This window comes from Tinamus guttatus, unplaced genomic scaffold (genome assembly GCF_059628265.1).
Source record: "Tinamus guttatus ecotype Peru unplaced genomic scaffold, ASM5962826v1 Tinamus_guttatus_pri_ptg000307l, whole genome shotgun sequence".
Classification (NCBI taxonomy): domain Eukaryota; kingdom Metazoa; phylum Chordata; class Aves; order Tinamiformes; family Tinamidae; genus Tinamus; species Tinamus guttatus.
In genome coordinates, this window is record NW_028288841.1 from 3,508,139 (window position 1) to 3,522,785 (window position 14,647).

At 44.7% G+C, this 14,647-nt stretch overlaps 1 protein-coding gene across 1 annotated transcript in view; it reads left to right on the top strand.

The window, feature by feature from the left end:
- PTPRG (protein tyrosine phosphatase receptor type G) overlaps positions 1-14,647 on the top strand; it is a 375,249-nt gene that overhangs the window by 332,539 nt on the left and 28,063 nt on the right. Inside the window, exon 14 of the mRNA XM_088528261.1 lies at positions 4,623-4,714. Within this exon, the coding sequence (XP_088384387.1) occupies positions 4,623-4,714 (92 nt within the window). The remainder of the gene's footprint in view (positions 1-4,622; positions 4,715-14,647) is intronic.

Consider the following 14,647-nt stretch of genomic DNA (forward strand, 5'->3'; position numbering starts at 1 on the left):
ATCCTCGCGTGTAACTGCTCCAACTTCGTTGTGGTCTCCTTGCCTGTTCTGCCTACCAGCTAAACCTTAATGTAGGTTGCTACTCCTGCCAGAATACTCTTTGTTACTGTGCATGGAAGCAGGGTGGCTTCGGTACCTTCATTAATGAACACAGAGCTGCAGGCTGTGGGAGGCTGTTCCTGAAGGAAGAGTGCCCAGAGGACAAGCTTTGCCCTGCACTGCTTTCCTGAATAGGCCTCCAGGACCCTTTCAAGCCATCTGCCCCAGAACTGGTCATGCTTTAGGAGGTAATGACCCACAGAGAGAGAAGTTGCAAAGAATGCAGGAGCCTGGAGCTCCTGGATACAGAGCAGAAAGATGAGATACACATGGGGTAGCATTGGAGAGGGATACACACCGGCTCCCAGTAACAGGAGGAAAGAAAGAGTAGGTCCCTAGCAAGCAAAGAAAGTGCTGGCCATGCCAGTGTGAGAAGCGGGACCCGGAAGGTGGAACATTCCCCACTGATCTCTCCCCTGCTCAGCTGCAATTGCAGCCGTTTCAGAACTGCTGCAGAGGCAGCCGCTGGCCCTGCCACAACCATCCCTGCTCCTCTGCTCCCTGCTCCTGCCCCAGCTGCTCCGGAGCAATGCGGATTCCTTCCCCGTCAGCGCGGGATAGACTCAGCGCGAAGGGGGAAAGGCCGAGCGCTGCCCTCGAGCTGTTCCCTGCGCTCCCAGGGCTGGCACACACGCTCTGCGTCTGCGTCGGAGCCAGGATTAACAAAGCTCCAAGGCTCTGTCTGCTGCGAGGAAATTAAACCTCTCCATGCTTACCAGCCCCTATGGTGATCCCGTTCTCCCCTCATACTTCTAGATGAGGATAAAGGAGAAGCTGCTTGATGTTTATAAACTAATAACCAAGAAAACCTGTTTTGAGTGTCAAAAATCTCACGAGACAGCTCTTCCTTTGCAGAAGCTTAATCAGGTATTTTGCTCAGCAGAGAAGGAACAAGCATTTAACCCTGCTAATCATAATGAAGCCCATATCATGGCATCTTTTTTCTGTTTGCAGTTTGGTAATAAGGTGCTGCTGCTCTGGACTTGGTTTGCTTTAATAACCCGCTGCTGGTGTCTCTGCAGAAAGGCAGGGAGATGCTTTCCCTAATGTGATCTTAGCATTCCCGGCCCTGCCTCTGCCCCTTCTCGGGGGAGATGCTAATCTCACAATGTTTTACTTTCTGCTTTCTGGTCCATATGTGGCAATTGTGTGTCTGATCACCCCAATCTCGCACGGTTATGGCACCCCAGGGAAAGGCAGCCAAAAAAACATATGGGGCTAGAGAAAAGCACGTGCTTCACTGCACACGGGCCTCAGTCAGGGACAACAGACTCTTGGGTGTTTTGCAGAAAAGATGTGCTCTCTCTGAAGTGAAATCAAGGCAGTGATTTTCCTTTCTTTTTCCTTAACCTCTGCAGCAATAGGGAAATTATTCAGAAGTTAGTGTTTTAGTTGGTAAGATCTTAATAGTCATTTATACCATTGACAAATCCCATTTGCTCGTTCACTCTAAGGACGAATTCTAGCTATCAGAAAGAAATACTTGGGCTGTTTTTCTGCTGGTGATGTTGGTTTCCTCAGAGAATGTGCACACAGGCATGTGCCCACGTTGGGATGAGGAGTCACAGGGTGAAGTGCAGCTCCTGATCATGCCTGGTCTAGACCTAGATCTAGATACCTGCATCCATTCCCACCTCTCTTCATGGGAGCTTCTCCAGTGCGTTGAAACAAGCGATTTTCTGCTCTCGTCCTTCTTTTTTATCCAGCCCGCCCCATATGTGCACACAGATTTTTTCCTCCAGCCTCTCGTAGCCTTAGCAACTGCTGCCACTTACGGCTCTGTGCTGGGAGAAAGGTAATGAGTAGGGGAATATGCCAGGGGATGAAGGAATATCCGAAAGTGAGGGAGAAAGCAGGTGTTAAATTGTCTGAAATGGCTTTCACCAGTCTCAGTCTCAGCTAGCAGTGCTTATTACTGTAAAATAGACCAGAGTTTGCAAAAGGCTTTTCTTTGGCCCAGGCTCTTCCTCACCCTCCCGATCACAGGCTTAAAAAATGGGCATCATCCAGAAGCAGGTTTTGAAGCCCCAGCGCCCGGAGATGTGTCCTGGAGCAACGCAAAGGAAAGGTGCAAGAGTTAGAAACAGCTCAGGAACCAAAACTTGATGGAAAATTCACACAGTGAGTCTGTAAAACCCACAGTAAAAGGTCTGTTAAAGATTCAGGCTGCTTTATCCTGCTTTATCTCAGGTCCATGCCTGCACAATCCCATCAGCACTGACTTAGGCTGTCACCAGAGCCAGCGGGACGTGGCCGTGACAGCAGTGCTCAGAGCTCAGCTCATGCCTGGGACTAGATTTGCAAAACTTAACTCTCAGAAGCAGTTGAGGCAATTAGGAGCAGGTAAAAAATAGGAATTTGAGAGGTATGCCTTCACCAAACTTGCTGGTAGCTGGCATTATAAAGTAATGAAGACGCTATAGGGGTATATTTCTGTTTGAGACTGGGAAAATGTGTAGTCAGTTGTTTGGTGATGCCTTTTCCAAAACATCTGCAGCAAGTCTTCCAGGAAAAAAATACGGAATTGTTGATGACATTAATGTTTGCAGCAAACTTTACTATGTGAAATATTAATTTAATATGTTGTTATTCCAACTATGTTCTCAGCCGTCACGGGCCTTACAATACCCTACAATGTGATTATGTAACACAATTATGTGTTTTGAGGCTATCAAGAAAAAGCTAACTTATGGCTGCATGAAAAAAAAGCAAAAATCATAGTGGCAGCCCGTCAGAGCCCCTCAGAGTATAAAATAACAAATTACAAGAAATGATTGCCTTTCATAAGTATCATGAGCTTAACAAAAATCCTGTAAATCCCTTCATAAAGGTCTGTTTTTATTGAACACCTTCCTAAGGCCTTCGTTACCAGGAGAAGGGCTTCAAGGAGGCCCAAATACATCAAAATCAGGACCGTTTTCAGGCCTGTTTCATATTCATAGTTCCTTCCTTGTGTGTGACTGATTTATTCTGCCGCGAGCCCCCAGGGTGTGCATTGTCCGAAATAAAGGCTGCCAAAAAAGAAGAGCGCGAGAGCCGGGCGCGCGCAGGGAGGGGGAGCTGGACTGATGGTTTCCTCTGCTGAGCCGTGCGGTGCCTCTCGCAGCTTTGTGGCTGAATTAGCTCCTCACAAAAGCGCACGCACCAAATAAATAACTCGTGCGCGGTGCAAGGCACCGGCTCTGGAAGCAGAAAGCTGCTCCGAGGCGGCCGCTCCACGCTGGGCAGCACGAGCCTCCCGCCTCGACTGCCTTGGGTTGCGCTCGAGCTGCGCTAGCATGTGCTCGCCTTGCAAAGCGCCGCGATTGTGCTGCGGAAAATGCAAATAAACGCATAGAAATGCAATAAGGGCAGAGAAAGCAAACGCCCGTGATGACCGTAGGTTTTTGCTTCACCTGGGAGCGTTCGGAGAGCGGCCTCCCTGTGCAGAAACTTCAGGACCGCTATCCCTAGCGCACTTCGTGCAGGTGGAGGCGCCGCACGGACTTGGTGCAGGTGCTGAGGGGCAGCTCTCCAGGGCGCAGGGGGGACCTTGGCGCCCCGGGGATGCTGCTCAACGCGAGCGCAGCCCCTTCGCTGGCCACAATAGCCGCCCGCACCCAGCCCGACTCATTAAATATTCAGTTCCAGCCTCAAGCAGCTCATTAAGTCGGCACCGAGCAGTGACGCCGGGGTTGGAAAACCCTGCCTCGCTTAACATCACCATGCAGAGTCTCCCTGGATCTCTTCATGTTACCCTGCTCAGTACCTTTCTGTGATGACCAGCTTGTGCTCGCTGCTTTGCATTAAATACAGGTAAAAAAAAAAAAAAAAAAGAACACTCAGGTGGATTTAAGTTCTCCTGTTCTTTACAGGCCTTTGCAGAAATGGGGCCTAAACTAAACTGAGGGTCTGTGACGTTTTCCTTATAGGATCAGATGTGATTCCAGTTTGCAGAAGGAGAATGGGAGGAGGTTTATGTAGCTTCAGTGTTGAAATGAATAAAACTTGCAATGTTTGAAGGATAACTTCAATATCAGAACAGCGTCGTGACAGAGAACAGTAACAGAGGCTGCATTGCTCTCTCCACTGTTAAGCTGTTGAAAGTTTTACAATAAGTGTATGTTCCTTGGAAGCATAGTGTCTTTGCTGGATTTGATTTGAAATGAATGCTGAGGTTATTTCTTGTGTTCACAGTTTCTTTCTGAATGGAATTTTTGAAACCTGTTTTGCAACCACTAACTTTTCTGGGAACAGTTTTGTATTCAGTTATGCTTAGCAGTAATATACTGAGTGGGAGCAGGGAGGTATTTACGGTGAGTGGATGTCAGATATCAATAAATTGGAGTACACTGGAATCTGAAGTATGAATGTAATTGTAAAAAAGTGTGTGTTTTCACTAACTAATATTTTAAACTGTAACATGTGGAAGTGTGCAGCAGAAATGGAACAGAAATGGAGAAGAAGATCATGTGCAAAAGTTTGGGGTTGTTTCTCAGAGGTCAGTGTTTTACACCCTGCACTTTTTTTTTTTCCTTTAACAGAAAGTGTTTTCAGACTGCACATTTCTATGTGGAAGACAGCAGCTCACCCCGTGTGGTCCCCAATGAAAGTATTCCCATTATACCTATTCCAGGTAAGACGTGCTTGCTTATATTTGTACTAATTGGAGGCTCTTTTATTTCCCTAAAGGAGAAAACTTGCTATTTGTGGTTAACATGATTTTTTTCATAGATATTTGTTGTATCAGTGCTGCTTCATTTAAATTCATGTGCTTTGCGATGGGGCTCTGAGTACCAGTGCTGTGTTTTTCCACAGGCACTTCTTCCACATTATTTTAATTAAAAATTTCAGAATAACCTTTGTGAAATGTCAAGAACAAGAGCAACATTCCTTAGAAATACTACTGCATGCATCCCAAGGGAAAGGGGTTGCAGTGTCAGCGTGGGCTGTGGATGAGGGCTGCCCAGCTCCGCTGCTCTCTTGAGACTGGTGGACTTGTTCCCCATTTCCAACGTGTGCAGAGGTGGGGAAAACAAAGGTAAAAAGTCCAAAGTTGTTTGCTAATTTGGCCTTCATCAGTTACCAAAAGCCGCATTCTTCCTTCAGGTCTGTGGAGAACAAAGCTGGAGCCAGAGTTTGGCACTATGTTCTCTTTATTAGGCATTTCCCCTAGGAATTATCCAGTGTCGGATTCAGTTCTCTTCTTTAAGTAGTGATGACAGAAAACAGCTTGATGTTGCAGTGATGTTGCACTGCTGGGATTAAGATACCCAAAATATTGTGCTAATCCCACTCTGTCCAATGGCTGTACTTGTTGCTTCAAGGTGATGTTTTCAGTGTCCTTCTCATATTCTGTAATTTCTGTGGATGGTCTAAGATCCAATGTACAGCTGAATTTAGTAGAAACATTCAAAGACATCTGTGACAATATAGAAGAGATTGTGAAACATGTGCCCTGGAGAGAAGAGAATTCTTTCTGATTTTACGTAGTAGAAATATCAGGCGTTCCTTTTAGAAAGAGTCTTTCAAAGTACTCATGAGGCTTAATATGAAAGATTAGCTGTTACATTTGTATAAAAAACATTAGGCAGTTTGTCTTGCAGCCTGATACTGCACCTCTGAAAAGAGAAGAAACAGAGCAGTATCACTTGTCCTTTCTGCAGACTTCACAGGTGATACCTTCTTGGAGCTTGCCTGGAAGGGGAGGGTTGGCTGAATTAGACTCTGTACAGAGCGGTGTCTAAACCAGGGGCATTATGAGCACAAGGCAGCAGGGAGAAGAGAAATGCTCTTATCAGAGAGAAGTTGCTTTGGCCAATCTAAAATATTTACTGTAATTGAGAGAAGTTTTCTTAGACAAAGAAACATGCATAACGGTTCATCTTTTAAGTTCTGCAGTCTGTTTAGTTTAGACAATGGCTTTTTTGTCCCTATCTCACACATAAGTTTTGAGGATTGGTCTGTTAAAGACTGAAAGGCAGTCACATCAATGGTCATATGCAGAACCTCCATTAAAACAGTGCAGGTGGCAGATACTATGAAGCCTGCACATGCACTGGCTCTTCTCCAGCAGCCATCCTTGCATGTAACATCAAGAACTAAAGGAAATTGCCTTTTGGATACATCTTCCCATGGTGAAACAAGTGAAATTGTTGGACCACAGCACATTCAAGATTGGTACAATGTCGCTGTCACTGAAGTACTATGGTCTCTTCAGACTCCAACCACCTGAGAAAGAGTTGCTCGCATCTGTTAAAGGGGCCTGCTGAGCAAGTGCTGCAAGACTAGAGGTCGTCTTTGTAGTCAAAAACCTGCCCTGACTGCTGATGAGATCTCTGGTATGTGAAGAGCTAGGCCTTGGAAAGAGGTGTAGTCAGATGCAAAGATGACTAAATGTCATGAGTTGATGAACTTAAAGATATTTTCACCAGCAGCAAATCTATTGGAAGCATCAAAAGTCAGATCACTCTCTGGAAGTGCCTCTCTGTGTATTTACTGATAATCTCTTTGGTAAGTCAAATTTAGTAGAGAGAAATTCAAGCAATGTCACCTTTTTCCAAAGATGTGATATACAGCACCAAATGATCTTGAAGCGCTGCTAAACATTTTCCCCATCTGCAGGTACAGAAGGGGCCTGTTTCCCCCAATCAGGTTGCTGCTAACAACACTGTTCAGCAACGTCAGCTGCTGCTCCCATCTAGGCAGCCTGCTGAAATTCCTTAAAAACACGGAATGGCAACATTCTCCCTTGAGTTGATTCCAGCTGCTGAAATGATAAGGTTTTGAACTCTGGAAGCTGCCAGAGGATGGGAGAAAATCTTACTCGGCATCTTGATCCTAGTAGTAAAATACAAGTGACATTTTAACAAAAGTAAGTTCTTTGGAGTAACCTTACTAGGTTGTTATCCCCTAGGGAATACCTTCTTAAAAATACATTTAAATGCTCCCCCCATGGAAGCATGCATCTGTGTGCTAGAATTCATTGGACTGACTTCTACTCTCTGTTCTGTGCAGGCAGCCACAGGGATGGCAAATTAGAGCAGTGTGTCTGCAAAGGGTTCAGAGTTTTGCCAGGGCCCTTCCACAGCACACAGTGAGCTGCTGGCTGGAGAAAGCTGAGCAGGGTCTGTGCTGGCTGGTCAAGGCCCAGGTGTGGGGTGGCTGTGCCAGGTCCAGGGGATCCAGGTGCAGCAACGTCCTGACGCAGCTCGGGAAGTGCCGAAGCCGCGCTGGTCTCGCTGTGCACATCCACTCTGCCCTGCTGACGTGCCAGGATGCTCTGAGGTAGCTTTGGTATTTCCTTCTGCACCACATTCTGCTCTTCTGCTTACACGTACCCTCCTTTTCCTCAATTCTAGGAACTATAAAACCGATCTCCCAGCTATATAGTACAACTTAGTAGGCCCACAATTTAAAAAAAAAAAAAAAAAGCCTGTAAAGGAATGATATTACCCATTTTCTATTTCACTTCCCGTGGCCTACGTGCTTAATTATTGTGCATGGAGCCACATCACCCATAGGCATGTGCTTATCTATGCAAATTTGCTCAGAGACCCAAATCATTGTCATTATTCATAATTATCTGCTCTGCTTGATCTAGAGAAACACAGGACAAAGAAGATATCATTAACCGAGTCACCCACTGGATATTTAACTGAGGTATAAATCTTAACCCACGTAAGCCTTCTGCCTGACAGTAATGCATCTGTAATCCACGGCAGACTTCTGAAACTCCCCGGCCGTTCAGCTCAACAAGATTCCCTCTCTGTATTCTCTGTCGTTGCTTCCACACTCAGTGAATTTTGGCCATATCCACATCACTTTACATGGATCCCTCACTATAAACGTTCAGGCTTGGCAAAATCTCGCTCTCACTAAACCAACTCCTGTTCCCTTTTTTTTTTTTTTTTTTTTTTTTTTTTTTACCTTGTTGGGACAATATCTGGTTAAAGAGTTTCTGGGCTTGACCCTTTGTGGTAGATTCAGGTAAACAGCACAGTCATAGGTGCAGGCATACATATTTTGGACACCTTAAAAAAACATGCAGCCTCATCAGTCTTTCTCTGTGCTCCTCCTCACAAGACCTGCTTCGTAAAGCAAGGCCGGAGTGCCCCACCATGTAGCTTAGATGGTGTCAGATACTAGGGTTGCCACAAATTCCTCTTTTAGCGCCATCCTCCTCCTCATCTTTGCTTCAGAGCTTTCCTGCTCTCAGGTGGTGAACTGCTGTGGAGCTTGCAGTGGCTTTAATGGTTCCTTGCCCAGGCCATGGGCACAACAGGCATTAGGCATGGGTGTTAGCAGGACTGGTTGGTTGTGAGGTCAGTGCAGAGATACTTGAGACTTGACCTTATGGCCAAACTCAAAAGTGTGCTTAGTCTTCACTGCAGTCCAGAGAAACAAGGCTCATAAAGAGCAGAATAGCTGGTGGGCTGATGCACATGATACTTCTAGTGTGTTATTACACCACTTTTACCATTTTTAGTAAAATGTCTCAGATGTGATGCCTGTCACTTCAGCTATGTCTAGCCTGCAAAACTCAGCAACACTTCCCAGTGCTTGGATCAGGGCACATGCAGTTTCATATTTAAATGGCAGTAGATTCGTTTTTTAACTTCTACTGGAGTTTCTGAATACTGTATTTTAAAATAAGTAGTAGCAGAGTCTGTGGGAGAAACACTGTCTTACTTCTTCAGGAATGATTCAATGTGGGTGCATGAACGCAGAAAATCCCGGGCTAGCTAATTGTGTTGCAGGGAGGAAGTGTCCATGTTATCGTGGAGGGGGATGAAGACCAGTGCAGCCACGACTCTTCTTCACTTCCCTCTGTTTTCTCATGCTTACAAGAAGCAATCCCCAAAGCACCCCGCTTACTAACCGTAGTTTTGTTGACTCTTCGGCAGACTTTTTAAAATGTTTCCTTCTTATTATCCTTTAAAATGTTTCCTTTCCTTATTCCATGGTTGTGTACAGAAGTTCCTGTACAACAAGCCTAGTTCCCTTGAACCTCTCTGATGGGTGTTTCGGTGGTAGATGCAAGGAGAAGGTAGGTAGGTCTGATGAAGGTAGCAGTGCTGTGTTTTCTATAAGCACAGCCCCTGCACTCTGATGTCTTCAGGTGCTCTCCACTGGAGACTGGACTGTTTCCTTTAACAGATTGTACAAGTAAGTGTCTCATTTTCCAAGGAAATTGCAGGTCCTTGCTGGAGGACCTGCACTTAAGCAATAGGCAGTAAGCATACTTGATATGCTTATTTTTTTCTGCTAGGATGTGGCTGTCTCAGGTTTCATGCCAAGACCTGTCAATGAGCACCAGGACCCTTCCATGGCAAGGCCTTGTGGCAATGCAGAGTGATCCTCTGGGCTAGAGCCTGGCTAGGCACCAGGAAAAGTGCCAGCTACAACTGAGGACTTATTCCCAAGGGCATGTAGCTCTTTCCTGAGCACAGAGGTAGTGTTCTTCAGCTGTTCAAGATGTTATAGCTGTTTTCTGCTCCCTGCGGATTTATATTCCAGCACCATATTGTGAATTGTACCTATGTGCAGCTTCAATTAAAGCCATGACTGCAATATTGCAAACGCAGCCGTTCCCTGAAGCCAAGAATATATCAAGGTGTTTTAGGGAATTTCCACCTCCCTCTTCCTTTGCTAGCAGCCCTGCTCGTGAAGCACACGAGGGAATTTCTGGTATGGTCCGTGTGATAGGGGCTTCAGGAGCTGGCTGAAACATCCCAGAATGTGGGCTCTCCTGATGGCCATGTGAAATGTAGAGATTTTGGGACAAGTCCTTTTCTGAAAACCATCAGGTGACTGCAGAGAGCTCTTGCCCAACCTGAGAGCTGCATCTCCCTGTGCTTAAATGGAAGGCCTGTGGGTAATGGAAGGCACAACTGGGACTTTAGTTTGGAAATATGTGACTTTAAAACTATACTCAGTCTCCATGCTGGAGGAAAATTCACATTATTTCATTCTCTTGGAGTGAAATAGTTTTTTTGGATAGTTTCTTTTTGCTTAGAGGGAAGAACTGCTTTGCTATTGCATTTATAATTAATGATAACCTAATCTAAGATTTGTACAAGCAAATTTAAAGTGAGCTCTTATTTTGACACATGTAAAATTTTATCATTAACATCTTCATATTTCTGACTGACACATAGCTAATAGCATTGCAGTAGATTAAATCTTGAAGCAAGAGAGATGAATGTAGCTACAATATCGCACAGGTGATTTTTCATATTCTGCTTTTTCATGTGTGCTTTATTAGAAACCTGCCCTTCTGTTCATTTGACTTGATTATAACAAATAGATAATAATTATCTTGCTGAGAAGAATTCTGTGGGTTTGGTGTTTTTGTTTCAACATGCCCACTTACGCAGGACTCCCTCGCATATATTCTTAGCATTTTTCTTGCTTTTTCGCTTTGAAAGGTGCTTTTATCAAAAGCAGTGCTTGATAAGCACATAATAACAAAAACATGATCATTAATGAAGAAAAGTGTCCTCAATAATTAACTCTCAGCAATTCATAATTTATCTTAATTTATTTTGATTTATAATTTATCCTAACCATTGAGGTCACTGACTTCAGAGGGTGAAGGACTTTCAGCAACAAGTTTGATCTCCTAGAAATAAGCCTACTATGTTGCCATGTTATTACTTATGCAGATAGTCTTGATAGAAAGCAGACACATTATCAATATTAAGATTATATTTGACTTGATCTTATCGTAAATTAATTAATATTTGTGTTACACAAGTAAAACCCTTCATATCCTTCCAGAAATTTTTATAAAGCAAGAAGTGTAATCGGTCAGAAAAATTAATTGTTGCGCATGAAATGCAAACTCTTCTTTTGTATTCTTATTATAAATAATTTAACAAGGAAAACCAATTCATCACAGAATCTTAGGCATATGCATATGATACAAATGCGTTAAACCTAGAAATGTTAGAAGAAAGATGGGCACCACCCATCTCTATGCCTGGAGTTACTTGGGTACTAGCCAGGTGCTCTGCCCCTGTGTGTGTGCTCCACGGCGTGCTCACACTTTGGACCTTTAGTGTTTTTAGTCTAAGCTACTCCCTTAAAGTGGACAGCTGGCCTTATTGAAGATGATGGGATTTTTTTTCCATAACCTCTAGCAAGGCTGAATTTCACCCAAGGGGATGCTGTTATTACAGCACTACCCTTACAATAGTCTTTATGATCGGCAACATTTCAGTAGACAGCCCAGATAGCGACTTCTTGGGGCTTTAGTACTATGTGTTGTATGTACTCTGACACTGCCAGGTACAGCTGCATAGATCCCATTTAAATCTTGGCTACAATTGCCACATTCCTGACTCTGGAAATAGGAATCTGCTGGAGCTGCATCCATGTTTTTTGTTTTTTGGGGGTTTTTTTTCCTGCTACAGTGCTTTAAAACTTGCTTTTGCTCTTGCTCTACAGCCTTCGTTCAACCTGCTACATGCTGTAGGTTGTGGGATGGCTGTTAGGCTCAGTTTTCAGTAACATGCGTCCTAAATGTTGATGCTGGATGTTCCAGCTGCTTGCAGGAGTTCCTGTTCTGCACCCCGCTTTTTAAAACCAAATATCCATGAACCAAACTGAATGGGGAAAATAAAACCTAGGGATGATAAAAAAGGAACCAAACAGAAAAGCATGCTGCTAGGAACAGAAGGCACCTGAATGCTGTGGAGGTAGGACAACGGTTCCCGGAGTCAGGTGCTTTATTTTTCTACAAGTTGGGAGGTTAAATCCACCCCCACGAGGAGCCTGCTGGAGGATATTTCTTTCTAGCCTCAGGAAGCCTCTTTTGCTGAAGGTGAGACCTGTGGGGACGTGCTGTCGAGGGCCCTCCAGGATTTGTGTTGCCAGTGGTGGTTTCATGATTGGGATAAGCCAGTTTAGGTTTGTCCTGCCGTCGGAAAGGGCAGACTCGCCCATCATTACACCCTTTCTCATGGCAATGAGTGGGATCAACCCATCTGTCCGACTGACAACTAATCCCTCTCTCCCCTTCCCAGAAATCAGCTAGTCGTGTTCTAGATTCCTTAGCCAAGCTTGCTGAGTGGAGCAGTGAGCAGGTGGCTGCTGTCCGAGCACGGGACATCCACGGCACATGAGTCCCAGCACTCTCCGGCTGAGGGGCTGCAGTCACAAGCAACAGAAGAGGCTTTCACATTAAAAGCAAAGCGTAAGACACAGAGGACATCAGCCTTTAGTAGGTTAGTAAGATACTTACTGAGAAAGGGAAACATTCATAAACAGAATGAAAAGCAAAGGTGGTTTTTCTAAGCAATGCTTCTTTGTGGCTGTCAAACGTCTGGTCTTCAGAAACACCCAGACGTCAAACTGGACAAAGGTAGTATGAAGCAGCGCATCATTTTCTGACCTTCTGGATTAATTCCTGACCCAAATCCTTCTACTCCAATCCAATACCACTAAACCATCCAGCGAGCTCTCTGGCTATAAATGAATCCAATTGAATCTGAGATCTTATTATATGGAAGCGTCACCTCTGATATGATATCCCATTTTTCTCTTGAAATTGACCCGATGGCTTTAACATTACAGAGGCAGCTTATTAAGCAGGAAATATGGGGATATCCTCCCTGGTAGGATTACTAATTATCCGAACTTTAAATGTAGCCCTGTACTAACTTTATTGTTCCTATATACTTTGGACTTGTTTTGAAGGTTAGCTGCTTTGTGAAAGAATGCATTACACATTCTGCAGTCTTCATCTATTGACATTTTGCAGGAATTTAGGTGCAAGTGAAGGTTTATGTGACTTTTTTCTTGGAGCCTTGCTTTTGTGGCAGGAAGTGGTTGACATGATGCTCCCCTTCAGTACTGTGCTTTTGTTACTCCTCTCAGCCCCTCCTCTGGGGCTAGCCAGGGAAGATGTAAAGGGAACCTAAATTTCAAAAGTCTGGCATAGTAAAGAATCATATTCCCATTTACCAGCTTCAGTAGCCTCTGATCCTCACCTCACTGGTGCCCTGGAGATTTTCACCCCATCCACCTCAGGTTACTTCTTTCTCTCCATAACCCAAAGGGTTAGTACGTAAGTATGGTGCCAGGTTCAGTTTGTGTTTCGTAGTGACATAAATCCAGAATCAGTTTATTTACACTTGCATAACAGATGGCTGAGCCAAACTAGTCAGAACTGTAATTATTTCTGCAGTATTAGAGGTGAAGGTATGTTATTAAAACATTTCCCTGTTCCCTTTGAATAATGAGTAGGTCTCACAATATGTAAGCATCATCCTGACAATTCCAAATGTCCCTCTGGTTTCTGGATGGGAAAAAGTGTATGGTGCAGAAGGGAATGTGCACTGAACAACTGTGAGAGCTCCTAATTAGCCATTATAGGATTCCATTAATCTCTTCAATCGACTAAAAGAATTATTGTCATCGAAGTCCGTTTGTCTTCAGCTGGAAGAGAGGCTTAACCAAAGCCTTTGGACTGCGGGCTCTGCAAGGAAAGGCCTTTTCTGAGCACATAGCTACATCTGTTGGTTTTCTTAAGGAAGGTCGAGGGTATCTTCAGGTACCATCAGAGCCAGTATCAACTGAGAGTGCTGAGTATGATGGTAGATATTTTAGCTGAAATTCAACAAGCTAAACACACATACAGCTCAACTAAAGTATTTTGTGGTCCTGCTTGGGAGTTTGGGGCTGGCCGTCAGAGCTAGAAAAATACAGGCTCAAATAACCTGGATGTGTTTCCCTGCCTTGGCTAGTGCAATACCCTGTGCTTTCTGTGCCGCTTTTCCCGACGACTGTCCGGAGAGGGGCAGAAGGGTGAGCCGGGAAGCAGGAGCATCTCCAGCTGCAGGTTGCCTGTCCCCAACCGCGTGGGTCCCTCGAGCGGTGCCACCCCGGCCTCCGCACAGCCCCTGCCCCATCTCACCCTAGCCACATTATCCCAGCAACTGAAAGTTTGAAAGGCAGGAGCACTGATTCAGCTCCTAACTTCTGTGATCCTGCTGTTTTTCTTCCAAAGACCAAATAATTATATTTGCTGCAGCGAGGTTTTCCTGAGTTGATAGGCAGCTTCAGCACCACAAGTGCCTTCCTCCCAGTGAGCTCGCATGTCCACATTATTTACTATTTAATTCATTCCCTGTTTAGTTGTTGCTCTGTTATCAAACAGGATAAGAAACTGCGTAAGGCTAAGGCTTCTGAAGGGAATTGAAAGTGGCTGTAGAAGAGAAAAGGCAGAGGAGGAAAAGGAGAAAGGAGAAAATAAAGGAGGGTGAACAGTAGAGAAGAGCTGCAGCAGTAGCTGTAAAGGTAGAGAGCTACTGCCACCAGCAGCGATGATGATGAAAGAAAACTAACCATATTCTGCCGTGGATCTCTGGTGCAGACCCATCCTTGAAATTGGTGGGAACTCAATGGGCTGGAGAGTACGTTATCTTTAATGTATTTCTTGGCTCGCAGATCACAATTAAAATTAAATTCTGCCTTCTGCAAAAGGCACTCTGGTCTGCTGCAGCGAGTGCCTGATCTCAGTTAGTCTCAGCTGAGATAGACTCTACTCAAGGAAGTTTAAAAA